The 21,427-nt window shown below is 36.4% G+C and overlaps 1 protein-coding gene across 12 annotated transcripts in view; it reads right to left on the reverse strand.

Moving 5' to 3' along the window:
* LOC129767692 (potassium voltage-gated channel protein Shab) overlaps positions 1-21,427 on the reverse strand; it is a 339,910-nt gene that overhangs the window by 22,629 nt on the left and 295,854 nt on the right. For 10 of the 12 annotated variants that reach the window (XM_055768833.1, XM_055768832.1, XM_055768837.1 and 7 more), the window contains 2 exons: positions 20,969-21,082; positions 7,244-8,120 (listed from right to left, as the gene is read on the reverse strand). The exons of 1 other annotated variant lie outside the window; for it this stretch is intronic. In XM_055768833.1, coding sequence (XP_055624808.1) covers positions 7,244-8,120; positions 20,969-21,082 — 991 coding nt within the window. The remainder of the gene's footprint in view (positions 1-7,243; positions 8,121-20,968; positions 21,083-21,427) is intronic. One more of the 12 variants, XM_055768835.1, reaches the window with a different exon arrangement.

Consider the following 21,427-nt stretch of genomic DNA (forward strand, 5'->3'; position numbering starts at 1 on the left):
GCCATGTTGTAGTGGATATCTCGTTCTACGCAGAGGATACTGCTCGTTTAAACTCTTCAAATCACTCATACTGCTGGTAAGCTGCATCTACTATTCGTCCGATCACTCCTCATAAGTTCCTGACAGGATTTTGATTTGGTAAACAAGCTGACCAGTCCAGAATCTGAAGCCCTTATTGATTAAACTATGCCATGACCTTTAGATTTTATGAATTGATGCCAAATTACCCAATTACCACATTGTTTTTGATGCAAAAACAGCCGTAAATGATTCTGAAGTACTTCGTTGCACTTCTGACTGTTCATTGGTGTTGGTGGTAAGCTATCTAGACCAGGCCTTTTTGAGAAAATTCTCCCCAAACTATAAAAAACCCATCTTCAAAGTTGCGGAACCTAAAACTAATGCGGAAGCTAATCCCATGGGTTTCACTACTTCAGGAGAACTTCTCTGACTGAGAAAATTCAACTTGAATAGAATTTCTTCATACTGGAACGATTTACGCGCCACTCTTTTCGTTTGGTAGTCATCGAGTCAGTCCTCCGAAAAAAAACTTATACATGTCCACGCGATGTGAAAATTCCATGTTTTTGATTGAATGCGAACATGCTTTTTGCTAGTGTTCAATGTTTACCCCAAACACAAACAATGATACTTAAACATAAACATGCTTTTCTCATATCATGAATAAACACGATGTTCATAAATCATAAGTTCATAAAGCACATCATGTCCAAACATACCACCCGTTGTTGCAGTATTCATTGCTTTCGTCTCGTTTTTTTTTCATGCACAGAAGAAAATAATTCCTCTTAAAAGATTTCTTTGTAGAGCACTTTTTCACAGAAACTAACTAGAAATTTAGTTCGTATTGCAAAATTACGTGAACTCAGAGGCTATGATTTCAGCACATTTTGTAAGTCTGATTAAATAATCCATAGCTATTTCCCGTGATAAGAAAACATTCTCTGAATAGAAGTCTGGGAAACCGGGTGCACAACGGGGCGACGTCATACAAATGCTGACCAAATAAATAAATAAATACCCAACAATTAGTTTTAAATGGATGTTCTCAGAAAAGTTCACACCTATTCTTGGTATTTTGATATGGGAATTAGTTCTCCGCCACGCTCTAATCAATTTTAGTACTTGTTCAAAAGCTGATAGTAGCGGATGTTATATAAATTCAACTTACAAATTGATGCGTGGACTAAACAATGATATCGATTGTGAAAATGAATTGACGTTTATTTTGTTCAGAGCAGATAAAGAGGTGTATTTTATTTGCCCAAAATTTTAGACGGAGCACGCATTGTCATGATAGATTCTTCTCTTCCCTTCTCCATGTCAACACACCAACACACCGTGTGCTGAGTGGTGGTGGTGTGGTGTCTAATTCGCTTCTTTTACTCTACACATTGTCGTTGTTTGGGTGAAAATACAAGAGAAACTGTACATGATGTTTGAACATCACGTGAAACAAACAAAGATACGAAAAAATCATGTTTGTCTACAAACAAAAACTGCGAGAGCATCGTGAACATTGTTCGTCTCGTACGCAGGGTTTGATGTGAAACACGGAAGACTGGTGAGCATTGATTACCGGCGGCCGTCGAACAATCTTCCAGATCTGCTTAGAACTTGGAATGTATTGAAGAAAAAGAATTTATTTTGTTTTCTATTCAAAATATAATACTGCGAGCAAAGACATTTTGTTTGTAAATTTTTGTTGGAAAATTAGTGACAAGCAATCTATTATGTATTATGTATAGGGCAAACATAAGAAAGCGGAAAATAAACTTTGCGTCAATTTTGCGTGACTGCTTCTTTTGCTGAATATTTTGTCATACAAGTCACACTACATACAAGTTGTTCGACAACGTTGTGCACACAGGCCGAACGACAATATTGCTTTGCTAGTAGCGTCTAGCATCACCCGCATATTAATCATGATTGTGATGAAATTTCAAGCAGGTATCTATTTTTATAGATTGTTGTGATTCCAATAATTTGTTGTTGTTGTCTTAAATTATAAAGACTTAAAACTTCTTCAGTTCATTCGCTTCTATCAATAGTTTGCTTGCAAGGCATATAACTCATAGACAATTCATCTTTCGAATGAAGTGATAATCATGTCTCTTTGTTCAGTCGATGAAGAAGTATTGAGACTCAAAACCTTGTGCCTCCAACCAAATATTCATTCATCCAGTCATTGAGAACTGATTCAGATTCAACTTCAAATAAATGATCATTAAACTAACGTCCTACGTCAACCTTGCGGTTATACCACAGATGTAACCCACTTCATGGGCATTCTTAACATCGTGCTTCCTGTATCAGTATCATGGGCTTACACGTTCGTCGTCCCGTCACCCACATGACAGTTGACAGTTTTCTCGTTCAAATTGAATAGGATTTAAAAAAATGGAATAGGATGGATGGAATGATGGAATGGAATGGATGGAATAGGCATCCAAATATAAATATAGGATATAAAGAATAATCAAAAATCAAATACATATAAATATATTCACTATCATATACACTAGTATATCTTAACTTTGTTTCCGCTCACAAAAATACTAGATGGTGATGTGAACAGTTCTAGTAGTCATTAATAATGCACTCGATCAATTTTTCATAAGATTTTACACTCTTGCATTCAGTCAACCTAAGATGCGATAAAAATGTACCAGAGATTCATTGATAATAATATGAAGGATATGACGTTCAAGTCCAATCGTATAGAACATGTAAAGAGTGGCACAAACGATTCAAAAGTAATGATTTTGATGTCAACGACAAACCACTGAATTTCTAAATTATTGCGAGTTACTTAGACAATTGTTTCCAAATGTATTCAAGTCATAAGAAAGACTTTAACGGAAAACCATTAAGGTAACAGTTCGGCTGAATAGTTTATAAGGTAACACAGTAAAACTTTTTTTTTACTAAAATTAAATTCAACATAATTGACTTCGAGTGCGATACAACGATTATAGCGAACTTACAACTTGATCCCATTTTTATTGACGGCGCCAGTGGTTGTGTGGTTAGCGTAACAGCTTCACAATCCGATCGGCCTGGGTTCAATCCCAGCTGGCGTCGTTGGGATTTTCTGAGGCGAAAAATCTCTGGTTACGTCTTCCTTCGGACGGGAAGTAAAAGAAGTTGGCCCGGCTCATGAGTTGTTGAGTCTGATAGGTAGGAACAGGTGGAGTCGCCTCCCTGATGTCGGTGATTGGCACTAAAGTGGCGGAAATATGCCGACGTAAAACAAGCGAAGATAAAAAAAAAAAAAAATCCCATTTTTATAGAACTCTTTCGGTTTTTCCTCAAAATGGGCCTCAGTTTCGGTAATCACTTCATCATCGGTATTAAATTTCTTGCCAGCGAGCATTCTCTTCAGGTCTGCGAACAGAAAATAGCCGCAGGGGGGCAGATCTGGAGAATACGATGGATGCGGAAGTAATTCGAAGCCCAATTCATGCAATTTTGCCATCGTTTTCATTGATTTGTGATTTTTTCATTTTTTTCACAATTACAAAAGTTGCTTCACTCTCAATGCGGTAACTCACGAACCAATCGACCGATTGCTGTCAAACTTTGACACGTAGGGGAAGTGGGGTTATAGAATAAGCCCATTTCCAGCGTCCACATACCTCTTCAATTCTCGTTTCTCGAAGTATATTAAAGTTCAACTCGTTGTTGTTCAAGATAGCAAATGGCTTTTACCATTTAAAAAACAATATAGTACACTTCTCATCATTAGAAAAAAAGGTGAAAAATCGAACTTGTTTTTTGCTTGGAGGTAAAGTGGTCACCTAGTGGGGGCAAAGTGGTCACTCGCACATATCAAACTAAATGGCATAGATTTATGCGTTGTATTCGTCCAAATTTGTTCAAATCATATTTGATATAGTAGGTACATGTATGAAAAAAGCTTGGCCTTGTAGGTGAAGTCACAATTTAAATTTTCTCATGCATACAAAAACGTAGCATGAAACACATAACGTTTCGCATAATGAGGCTTGATCAAAGCCATAAAAGGATCCTCTTCAAAAGCAGAATATGATGCGGTATATCAGATTTAGTAAAAAGAACATTGTAAGTCGTTATTCACCTATGACCACTTTGCCCCTAAACATCAAAGTAATTTTTATGCTGATTAATCGCTGAGATTAAACAAAATATCTGTTCACCTCTCCTCGAATATGTGAACAGTCATCCAAACTGATGATTTGTCCGATGTATCAGTTTGTATAAACTAAATTTCACGAGAAATTCCTTAGATACCATGCGCACAGAACTACGGCCGAATGGCTATCGAGAGAGGAATTTCTATTTTTATTTATATTTTGACACGCGATAGCTCTATTGAAGCACAGGGTGACTCAAAAGTCATTCAATTCTTCAAACATAAGGTGACTATCAATACGGCATCTATAGCCAATAGTTATACCACCAAACAAGCAGGTGACCACTTTGCCCCCCATGACCAATTTGCCCCCACTACCCCTATCCATTGAAAGATGGTGCTTTGTGATAGTCAAGTAGATTTTCGCAAGTGGCGCCATCTAAACGTCAACTTTATGAACTGTTCTGCCGAATTGTTATGTGTCCATGTCACGGTTACCTTGCATGTCGGACAATGAAAGGAGAGTCTCTTGTAGAGCATTGTGCCTGGAGATGAAAAGTATTTCTACTACGATAGCTCCTAACGTAAGAAATCATTGGTAGAACCACAATAGTCATCAACGTTGCAGCCAAAACAGTAGAGCGTTAATGAAAATGGTAATCTCAAATTTTGAAATGGGGTTTTCTTAGAAATGTTGATTCTCATGAAAAACTATCATATGCAATATCATATTCCACATTTTGACATCTGCGACACTAGCAAATTGAGCTGATATTTTGCATAGAGCATTTCTCCGTAAGAATCAACATTTTTAAGAAAGTCCCGTTTGAAAATTCGAAGGTCACTTTTTTCCTATACATCCATTGGCACTCTAATCCATAGTCATATGGTGCATTTGGTGGAATACGCAGTGCTGTTCTACGGTCTTATGAAAAAAAGGAAAACTCTTCTTGTCGTTGTCTACTGGAGTCGGTTGGATGAAATGCATAACGACGTGTTGCAAAAAAGGACAAGAAATGTCGAGTAACTGTCGCAAAGTTATTCTCATTTTCGATATTGTTCGGCACCACACAGGAAACACTGACGCAGCTCGAATGGTAATCTCTTCCTCAGTACTCACCAGTAAAGAGCCTCCTAATTTTGATGAGAATGGAAGGGAGAATCGATGCCTTCTAAACCGAAATTTCTTCTTCTTCATGTATGGCGTTAACGTTCCCTGTGGAACTTTTGCCGTCTCAACATATGCATTAACTAGCGTCATTCATTAATACTTAGTTGAGATTTCTTAAGCCAAATAACACGCCTTGAATGTATTCCGAGGGGCAAGCTCTAGAATACGCGTGATCACAGTGCAAGTCTGAGGAAATTTCTTTGACGAAAAATCCTCCGGCCAGAACGGGAATCGAACCCGCACACCCGGCATGATAATGTGAGACGCTAACCACTCGGCCACGGGTGCACCCTCTAAACCGAAATTACTATATTTAGATTCTATCGCCCAGTTGCTAGAAATAACAAATTCAATACAATAATAACAATCGAAGGAATTTGTTCGCTCATAAACAAAATTCAAATTATTTCCACGACGACTTGGCAAAATTGCTGAAAGTGACAAACGTAATTGAACAGTTCAGAGAAAGTCTGAACGAGGAAACCGGAACTGGGAGGATTACGAGGAAACCGGAACAAGGAGACCACAGCGACCGGAAGAAGATCCAACCTTTGTATCAGATTTGTCGGACACAAATTAGAGAAATCACACACAACATTACAAAGAGTAAAAAAACGAGCCGAATTGTCAACATTCAAAGTTACCGTGACACCAAAACTCAGAACAGTTGGAGATGAGATGATATTTATAATAAAAAAGATTATGATGTCACAATTTTAAAAGTTACATTGAATAGTTTAGTTTTTGAATAAAATGGTAAAATATACTGATAAATTTACCATTTCATAATTTTTTGCGGACGAAGCAGCACATTATGAAAATCAAAATTACCTTTTTATTATATAAAATTACCTTTTTATTATATTTAAAGAATTTTTTTTTTCAAACAAACAAATATGACAATTATATTGGAAGTGGTTTGTACGGTGGTGGGTATCAGGTTGTCTCCATTCAAATACACAGGATTTAGCAGTAAAACATATACTTCCTATATTTGTTTATAGCTTGTGTAACAAAACGTTGCATACCTGAAAATGTTATAAGCGTTGCTCTCAAACGAGCAATTTCTACAATGGTACAATTTTAAAATCGATTTCCATTAACATCTAAAACATAGACATACAATAAACTTTTTGTTTTAAGATTTAACCGAAATTTTTCGTGAGTATTAACCTAATTTTTAGAGCAAATTTTATAATGCGCAAACAGTGAACGATTTTTGACAAAGTCGGTACCATTTTCGTATTTTTTAACCAACTTGTTAAAAAGTTTTCCAATTTTATTATTTTTTTGCATCAGAAATTCGCCATTTTTCACCCATAGATAGTTAATTTTTTGGGCGCTCAGATTTCAAGATATCGTCACTGACCAATTTGCCCCTATGACCAACTAGCCCCGCCCTACCCGAATTATGCGTTCTAAATTTAGTTTGATTTTGTATGAGAATATATTTGAAATAGTGTATAAACCGAAGGAAAACATATAAAATTGAAAAGATATAATATAGTGTGTAAATAAAGTGTAAATATAAAACTCAAATGGGGCCAATTGTTTGACTGAAGTTCATGTGAAGAAACATTGAACATCATCTAGAGTGTTTGTGTCTAAAACAAAACGAGAAACATCTTCAGTGAATGTAGTAACAATGGTGACAAAAATGCGAATGCGATAGTGTACATGTAGACTGAGGTGTGAAGGTGTAGTTTCGAACATTGAAAAGGTAACATGTATGCAAAGTGGCAGTAAAAATCATTTTGGTAATCGAAGGGTAGCAGCTCAATACAGATTGAGTGTTTTTGACGTATAAGAGATGCCCGTGTTTGTGTCATGAAGTAAATATGCGACTTAAGCTGTGTTATCATACGTATGAAGAGGGCGAAAGTGTGTGGTGTATGATGCGTGAATTATGAGGTGTCATTATGTGCCTTGATACCTACCTTTTTGCGATGGGTTCTGAATGCCAAACAGATGCTGGTTGATAAGTTTGGTTGCCGATGCTATGCTTTTGGCTGGCATGAAAGAGGATCTGCGCATCTTTTTGCTCGTACCGCTACTGCTGCCAGTCCCTGCAACCCCACCTGAGTCTTCAAGACTTTCGATTGATGATTTCAGATTCTCGAAGCGAGTTTTGGGCCTAGCAGCAGTGGCCAACCCTGCCGAAGTGGCACCCTGTTGAAAGCGGGTTTTACGATGCTTCGGCACCGGGGTCTCATTCAGACTAACACGGCTGCCCCGATCAGACGTATCGAACGAGGTCTGGAATTGTTTGTACTCATCGTCCATAGGACTGGCGCCCAAACTTCTCAGTCCAGTATCTCCGGAAGCACTTTTCTTAACATGGGTTCTACCTACTGAACGCTGCTTTTGAGTATCTTTCTCCAATGGATTTATGTATAGATTGTTTGTATCTAGCGTGTCTAAATCGAATGACATATCTACAATATCGGATGTTAGATCACCTTGTGACAGGAATGGATGCGTTTGACAACTAGCGTAGGTGTCGGAGCTATCGACACTAGCTAGATCACCATTGTTACTATTACTATTGTTATTACTAACGCTAGCGTTATTGTGATTACTGGTACCGTTCACGTTACTATTAACATTATTATTACAGTTATTAGAATGTTTGATAGGTGTATCCATATAAGGATATGGATATGATATTGTACTTGGACCAAGTTGTGCTGATGGGACTATACAGTTACTGTTCATATTATTTTTTAGCATACGCATCTCTAAGCAGACCGTCGTGTGGAAGTCGGAGGTTGGAAGTGGCATTAAACCTTCAGCATCGATAAACTCTTTATACTCCTAGCCGGCGGTGTAGCGTCCATGGTATACGAGCAAGATAAATAATGATACAGGGAATGAACGATAGAAACAAAAAGACATTAGTATTAGTGTCAACAATACTGCACATGAACACACAGACACATTTATTACAACCGATATGTGATTGAATAAACAGAAGTTGAAATACTACATTTAGAGAGAATATCATATAATAAGACATATTTTACAGTGATACATATGGTTTTTTTTACGTTGAAAGGAAATATTTGATGAAATAATAGAACTATCTTTTAACGAGAAACAAATGCAATATAAAATAAAAAGAAGTACGCTGGAAAACTTGTAGCATGTGGTACGCGTTGGTGTGAAAACTGAACGATAAGCAAAACATAAAATGGTTATGCATGTCACCTTATTAATGAAACAACTCATTAATCCGACGAAACTTGAATCGTAGGAGTAAAACACATTATACACTATTATTTTCAGATAATTTTCACAAATTAACACATCTTTACAGACTATCTACTTAGTTCCATGGAGAAAAGTACTTAATATTGCTATTTCATTCTGTGAATAATTGGTATTCAGGTGAATTGTTATCAGCTACTTTTTACTGTATGGAACTGTAACTAAAATTTTAATATTATTGCTTGATAAATCTCAAGGTATATCCCAGAGTACCATCCGGACCACCCGTCTGCGAGAAAATTATATTTCAAATTTTGGAACAAGCTCTAGGCTAAAATTTTACCATGCCACAACCCAAGGAGATTTTCGTAGAAAGTTCATGTTTTTTGTTGATATTTTTTTAAAACTTTGACAAGGGTCATATAATTCAGGTATTTTCATAAATAGGACTATGAACCTGGAAACGTACAGTGTGCCAGGTGTGCACACTGTACGTTTCCAGCCTGTCATCCATGGTGCCATCGGTCAAAATGAAGTTGTGTAGTTTACATTGCTATTCCGTTATTAGCGAACAAACACATCGAACAACGCTTACATATCACTGAATTTTATTATGAAAATCAATACTCTGTTAAAATATTTTTTTTTGTTTTATCGAAACCTTTAAGGATGAAGCATATTTTTGGTTGAGAGGATACGTAAATAAGTAATATGCCGTACTTAGCTCGAGCAGCAGTCGAGAGTTATCGATGCATTCCGTAAAAATGCACTGTTTGGAGCAGTTTGTGATCCGGAAACAATGGCTCATACTATTTTAACACGATGAGCCCCGCATCGTTAACGATGGATCTATTGCGCAATGAATTTGGTGAGCAATTCATTTCTCGTTTTGAACCAGTGAATTGGATACCTAGATTACGTAGTTGAACTTTTTTTTGCGGGGGTATCTCAAATATCGTGCTTATGCCGATAACCAGCAAAAAAAATTACATGGATTGAATTTTAACCCCCAATAAGAAAATTTATATTTTAAAAATTTTTCCTGTAAATTAAAAATCAAAACTCCGCCCTTTATGTAAAATAGTCTGAATTATCATAAAACATGTTTTATAGTTGAAGTGCTACACTGGATAAAATACATTTTAAAAACCAATAAAACGATTTAAACAAACTTTGGAAAAGGATATGTTGGATTTTTTTTTTCTACAAGATCGATAATGTATTTGTATATGCATTAACTCTGTGGGCTGTCTGTCTGCTCTCAGCAACATACCTTTTTTACCGTTCTGGTCGTTTGTCTGCCCTCAGCAACCACAGCAAGGAACAATGCTAATCTTATATTTTACTCAACCAAGTATTAGTTTATGCTTTTCCTGAACGAAGCGTGATGTCTAGTGAACCTGTTCAGGAATCAATACGGTGCTCCTATGAGTAATAGATAATGGTAGGGTAACACGGGGTGATTTGGTCATATGGGGTGATTTGGACTACCCCTTTATCTCAAAAGTTACGGCTCAACTTGGATTTTTTATAATGTCATTTCCTTTTATTGTTGAACCGTATGTACCTAAAGTAAAAAAACCTTGGTAAAACTTCACAAGTAGAGGGAAACGGTAGCATAAACACAGCAAGCACGTCAAAAAATGTGAGTTTTCCGATAGTGGTTTTAAGGTTTTTCCCGCTAATTAAACAAACTTTTCGTGTATTGTGCAGTAAAGTTCTGTTCACCTACAGAAGAGGAACAATTTGATGTAGCGAAACTGTAAGTTTGATAACAATAAATTAAATTAATTGCATTTTAATTTTTGCGTGTTGTGTGGGGTGACATGGACACGTTTCTGTGGGGTGAATTGGTCCTACAGGTTTGAGGTTTTTTCTTTGGTCTAATTGATTCCAGATGCCGCTGAATTACAAAAATAGGATGGACAGACAACGTTGGAAGAAGGAGGAGCATGAAAGAGCAACTCAGGCCATCGAGAACGGATTTTCTTTGACCAAGCATCAAAAGTGTTTGAAAATGCTCGACCAACAGGGAAAAGATTCATGCAGAATTCGGGATGGTGTCAATCCAACATTTCTGGTCTGGAATCTGGCCAAGACACATGGTATCGATCCCAAAACATTGTTACTGATTGTAACATTATCCCAAATTACTTTACATAAACATAAGTATGTTTTTTTTCGATGAAACACACACTGGACCAAATCAACCCGCATCAAATTTTAATGTCCAAAAATCATCTCTTTCATTTTATTATATGTTTGGTAGATTGAAGCTTCATATAATGATTAAACATTATTTATTGAGAGAAAACGAGTGTAGCTTAGTATACAATGTGACACTTTTTGTTAGACCGTATTGGTTTGGAAATATTAGGCGATTTGCTTAGGTGGTCCAAATTCCCCCCCTTTCCCCTACTCAGCATCAAACAAAGTAGTCACCTACACAAGACAACGCACAGTGCGGTGAATGTATAGAAATGTGGGACAAAAATGATAACAGCAGAATTTAGCCATTGTAACATTTTGGAGTAATGGAAAAGGTGGAAAAGGTTGTATCAGAACTACTGTTTGCATAAATGTATCATGTCATTTGAATAATCGCATAAGTGTCTCAAGCGACAAAATCTTTGTTTATCTAAAGAATACGCAGAAATCATTATTCGAGTAACTACTGGTTTAAATTATGTTGAAGTAGAATTTTTGCCTAAGTGTCTTATGTCATCTGAATAATCTCATGTAAAAAAAACTTTGTTTGTTAAAAGTGAAAAGTGCTGATCTCTTCGAATACACATTCACATTAAAACACATTGTTAAGTTAATATATATATATATATATATATATATATATATATATATATATATATATATATATATATATATATATATATATATATATATATATATATATATATATATATATATATATATATATATATATATATATATATATATATATATGTAGCCGCAGCGGAGACTGGATAATGGGATGTTTATATGGAAACCGCACAGTGGCTTCGAAGCCGCACTATAACCAGCCCGCTGTGTGTGGTTCCTCTCATTCACATCCCATTATAGAACCCCAGCTGAGCCCGCGAAAAACATCGAAAGAAAAGTGTTTTGTGACTTTTAACCCTTTGCGGTCGTTTTAAATTTGGGCATGGGCATAGTGATACATGCAAGGTTATGAAAAATAAACTTATTTTTTTTTTGTATATATATAGTTCACATATTATACAGGAAAGAATCTTATGGTGGTGCCATCAAACGAATTGAGAAGAGTGCAATCTTGCAGAAGATTATGGAAATATAATTAAAATTCTGTAAGAGCTCGAAGATTACTCCAGACAAATGTATCACAATAATGAATATCTGTTATATATCAAAAGAACAATAGAACAATAGAACAGGAATTTCTAGGGAACTCGAAGAGCTTTGAATCAAGGAATCGCATTGGAGCTATATGTGGAATACAGAAATTTCGTAGTGTTGTGCCTTTAGGTAGTAATCAAATAGCAGCTTAAAGATTCTACTACATACAGAAAACGACCCAACGATTCCCCAGTTAAATAGCGCTGAAGAAAATACTATTTTATTTCGCGCGGCGATTGACGTATAATGGCTCGAATCACTTGTGTTACTCGATTCTAGAAGGCGAATGCGGTAAGGAAATCAGCTCCAATGAACTCTCGCGGTACTCCCGAAGCGTTACTATAGATATCATTTAATGAGATTCGAAGTCATGCCAGAAGTTGAAAGAGGTTATCGACTCGAGTATGAAAAGTAAGGTGACTTTCAGAATGAAGTGAGAGTGAGTTTGATGCGACGACTGTTTGAAGATAAAATGTTAATTACTTATATAAACACATTTTACTTTCACATACTGCCAATAAAAAAAATGCGAAAATGTTTCCACCTTGTTTTTGAGCTAATTTTTCAGTATTTTGATGTGTTTTGCCGAGTACTTGTCAGTTATTCGTTCCAAGAATCGTAAAACAACATTGGCAGCTGGAGCATTCTTTTAAAACGATTATGGATTAATCTTTAGGGAGTTTTGCAATAATCGATTAATTCGTATAATTGTCTTTCAGTATTCGATTAACTGAGTGAATATTTGTTATGATGTATTGAAGTTACATACATTAAGTAAAATTTTAAAAATAAACATCGGAGTACAAAGTAATAGTTTGTTGGAATGTTGTTGGTATACTATATTTGTATGAAAATTTATGTCTGGTACTTATAATTACTAGTACAAAAGCAATATGTTTATATAAACATTGACTGTGAAGTACGGTGAAGTAGCTTTGAAATTCTGTATTTTTAACGGCGAAATCTCAAATAACAGCAAAGTTATTATTCCTAAGAATGGTTCAAATAGCTGAACAAAAATTCCGCATGGTATATCATAATGTGTGATGGTTAGATGATCACCGCAGAATTAAAAAAAAAGTAAAGCCTAACTCTTACCTTAAGAATTAACGAACTTTGGAAATGATTCCTTGTTTTATAATTCGTAGTAATTGCCCCTAATTATTCGATTATTCGAATTATTTGAATTAATCGAATGATTAACCGATATCTCTATTGGCTTCATTTCATTGTAATGGGCCGTTTAGACGTTATCAGTTACTAGTTTGCCAGTTTAACGGGTGCCGAACAGAAGAACGACGAACGTTACCATACCACGAAACTTGACATTTGATTTGTATGTACGGGACTACTCGCAATCGAGCTACCTTATTTTTTTTTATCTTCAGGGATTTATGGTGAATAGAATATATCCAGCTTGTAAGGATACCGTTCATCGGATCCAGAGCTATTCAACCTACAACACATCACTGCCTGTTTCGGACCGCTGGAAGTTATGAAATCCGATGGGCTCTGTCGAAACTGTTTGAACGCGCACGACAGAAGAAGTTTTTTTTTATCTCATCTATTTATTTTTATTATGGCGGGTTTACATTAGGGAGATCTATAGCTATAGATGGATTTATTCACGTGAAAAAAAAGTTGTAAACGGGTGAGAATAAATATGATACACTTATTCGAGGTATATATAACTTGAATAAATTCAGCATATGTAAACGCTTGTGAATTTCTCACTGGTGAGAAATCACTAAAGTTGGATGCAGTTCTACTTCAGGTGAATAAATTCACCGAAGATATGAATATATTCATTATAGAAGTTCACGCTAGTGTAAACGGTTGATGCGATTTCTATAAATCTCATCATATTTCTTCACATCAATATATCCCTAGTCTAAACCCACACTAGGCTCATTCAGTAATTCAGCTGTAACAGAGCCAAATTTATAGTGTACATTTTTTTTCTCATGTTGTATATTACACATTATCCATTTTTATGCGTAAGATTATTCCTATCCTATCGAAACACATTTTATCTGTTACACAGTAGCCGTTTTGGCGTTAGAGTATTCCTATTCTATCGATGCACAACACATGTCGCCTTTTTTCGGCGTAAGATTATACCTATTGTTGGAATGTTCACAGTTGGGCTATATACACAACGTGACTGTTGATATGAGGCTTCCATTGTTATGTTACAAATAGCAACAACTACCGATGCAGCAGACCGTAATGTGAGCGGTAAGGGACTGGGATTACCGACACATGATGATTGTTGCGTGGACGTAGTAGCTAGAATAATACACAAAGATGGTCAGTTGAGGGTCCTGAGTTATGAGCTTATGATTGTTCGCTTAGTAGCGGACACGCAACCAATTAGGTTACGAAGACCCCCAACAGAAGAAGTTGAGGTGTAAAAATAAATGCCAAATACTGCAGAAAACCTACTACGTTACACGGACCAAAAGGAGCTGTGGACACCTTCACGATGGCTCATCTCTAATACTTATCGAGGATGGGTTAGCTAGGGAGCTCGCCCTTGATGTCGTAACGCCTGTTGCCTATTGTGAACTGGGAACGTGGCCGAGTGCTTGGCGTCACCCGTTATCATGCCGGGGGTTCGGGTTGGATTCCCGTTCTGTCCGGGGGATTTTTGGTCAAAGATTTTGTTCCGATCTACACCTACGCTGACCTACACTGTGACACTTGAACAACTGTACGCGTATTCTTGAGCTTGTCACTCAGAATACATTCAAGCCGTGTTATTTGGCATCAGAAATCTCAACTAAGTACTACTTATAAGAAATGACCAAAGTAATACCTACGTTGAAACGGCGAAAATTCCACTGGAAACGTTAGTACCATCCAATACAAGGACTGTGCCCGTAACCAGAGCAGAGAATATATCGCAGTTGCTGTCGCTGGTCGTTCGTTTAATTGTAGGAAAAAAAAATACTTTTGAGGAGGTTCAAACGGTTAGGGAGTTGTCGCTATCCGTACAACCGCTATCGTATGAACAACTCTTAAAGCAATATACTATTCTCAAAGGACTCCCCGTAATAAGCTACTCTAAAGTTGTTTCAAAACTGTTAATTGAAGTCAACAGTTTCGCGAAGGATCTGAAGAAGAACCAGACAAGACTGGGTTGACGCATCTATGAAGGCAGAGAAAGCAACGGTCAAAAGTTATCTGTCAACTGCCATGCTTGCGGAGGGGGTCAAGATCAAGCCCTGCATGACATTGTCAAGGATTTCGTTACCATCGATGAAGTCTTTGCTCTACCTATAAATTCACTATTGTCGAAATCCGATGAACGGGCTCAACAATTGTTTTAGGGTACTTCAGTTCGAGTAGGTAGCCATTTTGAATACGGTCTGTTTTGTAATTTGTAATTGCCGAATAATTAATATGACATTACATCGATTTGAATGCTTGAAGTGAAGAATGCATTGTATTACAGATCTGAGGCAGGTTTTATAACGTCAATTGGAAGACTACCAACTCAAAAGCTATCGAACAACCGAGATAGAACTGAAAAGCGCAAACCTGCGACGCGTATGGTATTTACCACTAAGAGCTGTAATACTACATGGGCTGTAAAGTCTTGGGATTTTTCAACGGATGATGCCTCTAAAAATGAACAAGATTCATTTCAAGAGATTCATCTGTCACTAGCTTATGTGTGGAGTTTCTTGACATTTCGTTTATTTGTTCACAAACTACAGTTGTTCAAGTGTCACTACCTGAGCATTCGTACAGAAACATTGTTTTTGAAAAAACTCCCGAACAATGTAGTGGTTGACGAAATGTTATTCCACTTCTGCTCCTTCGAGAACTACAATTTATCGGTTGTTTGGTGAATTTAAAATGGGTTGTACAAGCACCGCAGATGCACCTCGCTCTGGAAGGCCAAAAGAGGCTACGAATCCAGAAATCGTAAAACAAGTGCATCGACTCGTTTTGAACGATCGTAAGGTGAAGTTACGCGAGTTAGCTGAGACCGTAGGCATTTCAAAAGAACGAGTTGGATACATTTTGGACATGAAAAAGCTATCCGTGCGATGGGTGCCGCATTTGCTGACCGAAAGAGCAAGCTGGACAAATGGTTGTAACGTTGGTACCGCTAACAAGTGGATCTTCAACCCTCCCAACACTCCCCACATGGGCTGGACTCGGGAGAGGATGGTTCGTTTTTATCAAAACGGCCGTGGAAACGGGGTATAACAATCGGAAGTTGGATTATGAGCCGTTAGAGACATACATGGTTGAGGCAGAAGGTATTATGAACAGCCGTCCTCTAACATATCTACCACTTACGTCGAAAGAGATTGAGCCACTCACGCCGAACCATTTTGACCTAGGTAACTCAAGCGGTATACGGCAACCGGTTGTCGAAACTAAAAGTTCGGTGGAAGCTATATGTTCATCGTGGAACTAAATAAAACACCAGTTCGATGTTTTCTGGAGAAGGTGTATTAAATAATACCTTTCGACGCTGACTGAGCATCCGAAGTCGTGCGACTGTTTAATAGTCATGCTCCATGTGTTGAACTATCGGAATGGCTACCTCAATGTCCGGACTTGTATACAGCATTGGTCCATTTTAAAACAGTATGTTGATGAGGGAGATTTGACCAGCCGTTGTTTGATGTTTTGGGAAAGGTCTTATAAAAAACCTCGTTAAAAATGTTTTAGAACGCTTGAAATACGTGTATGAAGGTAGAGTTTTCGTTCTAGAATTTGTACAAAATCAAAATTCAACAATTCAACAAAAGAATGCTAATTTTTCTTCGAACACTTTGCAGTACCGTTCTGGTCATCAAGTTCTCTAAACTCTGAGATAATATTTCTATGATATAGTTTGAGTCCCGAAACATGATTGACTCACTTCTAATAAAATACAAGTTCTTCAAACATATTAGCGTACTTTAAGTTGTCCAGTTATGTGGTTATATGTAGTTATAAACTGCGTTTGAGAACCACTCCATTTTTCTGAGTTTCCAGAGATATGTAAGAAGTCGGTTGAATTGAAGTACATATTGCAGAACACAATAACTATCTTCATTTATAATACTGGCCATTTCAACTTTATTGATGTGTTCATGTGCGAAATATTCAAAAAACTAAAAATTCAGTGTTTCATAACTATGGAACCAGAAGGAAAAACTCTCACTTCTTTACAAAATTAATGTCAATTTCTCATGAATTATAATGAGTTTCTAATTCGTAGGTCATTCTTTGTTCTCAATCAGTTAAAAAAACCCAATCGGGGTGGTTTCGACTAAGCTGCACCATGTTGTAGCGTTTTTCTCGTTCTACGCAAAGGATACTGCTCTTTTCAGCTCTTCAAATCATTCATACTGATTGTGAGATGCATCTACTATTACAACTTCTCATAAATTCTTGATAGGGTTTCGATTTGGTAAACATGCTGACCAGTCCAGAATCTAAAGCCCCTTTTAATTAAACAATGCCATGACCTTCCGTATTTTATGAATTGATGCCAAACTACCAAATTTTTATTTTTTTTAATTTGTTTTGGAAATAAAAACAGCAGTAAATGATTCTGAAGTACTTCGTTGTACATCTGACTGTTCATTTGTGTTGATGGTGAGGAGTGATCGTACGAATAGTAGATGCAGCTTACAAGCAGTATGAGTGATTTGAGGAGCTCAATCAAGCATATCCTCTGCATAGAATGAGATACACACTACAACATGGCACAGCTTAGTCGAAACCACCCCGATTGGGTTTTTTGAACTGATTGAGAGCTAAAAATGACCTATGAATTAGAAACTTATTGTAATTCATGTGAGCTTGACGTTAATTTTGTAAAGGAGTGAGAGTTTTTTTTCCATCTGGTTCTAAATATAGTTATGAAACACTGGAATTTTAGTTTTTTTAATGTTCCGCCTCTGAACACAACAATAAAGTTCGAATGACCAGTCTTATAAATGAAGATAGTTATTGTATTCTACACTATATACTTCAACTCAACCAACTTCTTACATATCTCTGGAAACTCAGAAAAATGGAGTGGTTCTATAGTTATAAAACGCAATGTATAGGAGAAATAAATAAAATATATATCCTGTTTTGTACCGTTCATCCAATCAGATATCGCCAGATGGAAGACTTGATCACATTGCACTCATTAAAGGTGTCTATTCTAATTTGGCAGAACTTCAGGATCATTGAACACTCGCTGAAACACACAGTAAGGCGCAAGAACGAACAATATTGTTTGTACATATTTTTCATGAAGCAGGAAAGCAACAAGAAGAAAAAGCACCACACTTTGCACACAGATTGATAAATCACACATTTTTATAGTACAGTATAAAAGATTTCAATAGCTCCTAGTCATATTGAAGTAATGAACGGACTGTGGTTAGATGTAGATCTCACACATTAAACAAACACACTCTGTTGACACACGGGACATACATAGTTGAAAACAAGGTGACGAATATGGAACAATAGTGTTATCAAAAATAAGATCGTGTGGTTTAACTTGGACTCGGTATAGTACTAAACTAGAGCCAATAGTGAGAACTGATGGTGTAACGAGTCTTCCGCGTTGGATTGCTTCAATCGAAAACTTCTTGACTCACCTTCTCATGGTGGCGGAAGTGACTGGCGCCAGTCTCGCAAAAATGATCGTCATTCTCGGAAATATATTCAAACACGTGTGTGTGTGTACCAACAGAAATAGAGAGCTTTGCACAAATTGTAACCATCATATGGTTTGATTTATATTTTTGTAATCCAAAATAAGTTCTCGGTAGTCATTCGCCTTATTCCTAATGATATGAAGATAATGTGTTTTTTTTTGCTTTGTTGCAGGCCGTTATAGGTCAACAAATTTGCTCTCTTCATAGTACAAATCCGTGCCACAGTGGCCTTGGCCGTGCTCACTTCCGTTGTTCGTTCGAAACCGTCTCAGCAAGTGTCATACACTTTTGGAGCGCAATGGAATACATTCTTCGTTCGGCTCCTGTTGGGATGAATTCTGGAAAGTAGTAATCGTGTGCGGCATAGTTCTCGTGATCTGTAAGTGTGTGGTCGAGCTGGAAAATTTGTTCTGTGAACAGACGGGTATAATGTGTATGAATCCGGTGTGAGTATGAGTTGGTGTCGTTTGGAGGTAAAAACATCAAAAAATTAGAAAAAAGTGCGAAATAGAAACAATCGTGTGAATTTGCAACATAATGTGAATGAAAAAAATGACTTTTGTAGATATAGGTTTAAGGGGGTTATCTGCTTTGAGAGGTCAACGGATCGATTTTTTGAGCTTCAATCGATTATGATTTTGCTGATTAGAGTGCAATTTTCAATGTTGGAAAACCTCAAAGAAGTTAATTTTTTTTGGATTTATTGCATGTATTGAGCTTACCTACCTAGACAGTATTTGCGAACTATATCTTTCACATCATTAAGTAGCTACAACGAATTCTATCACAAAAAAATGTTATGAATTATTTGAAATGCTTTTTTTTTTGCTTTGTTTATTGTACAGAGCTTAGTTACTTTCCTCCCAACATTGAGTAGAATTTCTTTTTTTTTTAATCCCCTCAAGCAGAACCTCTTTGAAAAAAATAAGACCTAATTTGAAATCTCTATTTCAATTATTTGAAAGTTATACACCAAAACAAAAAAAAAACCAAATTTTAAATGCATAAAATATATTTATTTACATTTAAGCATTTCTTGTGACGTGTGTGATAATATGTGTTCTTCATGGTGATGTTTTTATTGAATGTAAACTCGAAATTCAGTGTACATACTTGTTTATTCGGTAAACATTTGAAGCATTGACGATGTCAAAACATCGATACTCGCTGAATCAAACCGCAGTCAAATACCGAAATACCATCAAGCAACGAATTATAAGATACGTGTTGATTGTGACTTATGACGGAAAATGTGTCATAGCTGTCATTTCGAAAGCTGTCACTTGTGTTTAGTTTAATTTACCATTTCATCATGAATAGACTGACACTTGAACAACGTCCGCCAATTGTGCAGTTTTTATCACGAAAACCAGAGTTTAGTAGTAAGATTTTAAAGAATCACTTTCTAGTTTTATGTAGATATTTCCTTGCCCATCACACTATTATACTAAAAAGATTTCGATTTCTATTGAAGTTTGTATCGAAAATACGAATTCTCTTTTTTTTCAATTTGACGCCAACTTCATTTAAAAAAATAACTACACATAGTTTTATTATTTAACTATCGTGAAGAACCCGAATGAATTATATGTGACCATTAACGGGATGTGAAAACATTGTTTATGAAATCCTCTGACAACTTCGCTACTTCTATCAATTTCAAATGTGAATATATAAGTCTTTTTCTAGTCTGGTGTGCTTGCTACGGAAAAATGAGGGCAATAAGCAAAACGTGTTTCAAAGTTATGTTCAGAGAATATAAAGAAAGAATGCTAAGCGTTGTTGTGATGCAGATAGTTCGAACTATTATTAAAAGCCGCTAGTTTCGTTAATTTCATTATTTTATTCCCTTTATGTTTAATTTTCTGATCTAGTTTTTTTATCGCTCATCGGAGCGCGTTTGGATTATGATTTCTCCTGATAATTAGGTTACATAAAGGAATTTAGTTTCGACAGCCATAACATATTGAATTGTTAGTACCCCCGCGATAACCAGAAGTAAGGGGAATGGCACACAAGCGGAATACGAGTTGGCTGGAATTTGCGTTGATAATGTTCGGTAGCTTATTTTAGGTGAAGATCTAATCGATAAGAAATAATGCGTAAAGTGTTCTCGAGTATGGAATGTGAGTTCGCACCTTCTGTTGCTACAAATTTTCCTTTTTTTATTCGGTGGAATGTATTGAAAACATCATATGAATATCTATAAACATATAAATATAATTACAATGCATAAAAAGTACTGTTTTTCACAGTATTCAAAAAAAAACTGAAAAAAGTTTCAGGTTGACTCCTCAAAAAATATTCAAGAACCTTCAATATATATTCACAAATAAATTCAAAATATTTACAGATCGAATAAACGATAATTACTAATACGAGTAATAAACAGCGAGAAGGAAAAAGGTGTACCTTCGATGTGCAAAAACAACACTCAAATTCGGATGGCAGTTCAGTATCGGATTTGTCCCGCTTACTGGTGGAAGAAGTTTCTAAAGCAACCTGTCGTCGTAGTTCTTCTACTTCCTAGAACGAGTGGGGGTTGATTATTTCGAAGGAAAAGAAAAGGGGGAGTAAAATGTATACCGGAAAACCAAAAGACGGGCGGTGATTAGCGAAAAACATATTTGAATATATATTTCGTTCGAAAGGGAAAATTCGGTGCCGTGGAGGAAAAAATGCAATTATGTATTCCAGGGACGCCATCAAGATTCAAGAAGGAATTGTAAAATGGAGATTTAGGAGTGTTGAAGAGATTGAGAAAATGAGAGAAAAGGCATGAAATGAATTAGTGATGATTGAGGACATGCAATCGATCGAGAATTTGCGTACGATTGGGTAAGATGGAGACTTGATCCGTTCTTGATCCGC

This window comes from Toxorhynchites rutilus, chromosome 2 (assembly GCF_029784135.1).
Source record: "Toxorhynchites rutilus septentrionalis strain SRP chromosome 2, ASM2978413v1, whole genome shotgun sequence".
In the NCBI taxonomy this organism is placed as follows: Eukaryota; Metazoa; Arthropoda; class Insecta; order Diptera; family Culicidae; genus Toxorhynchites; species Toxorhynchites rutilus.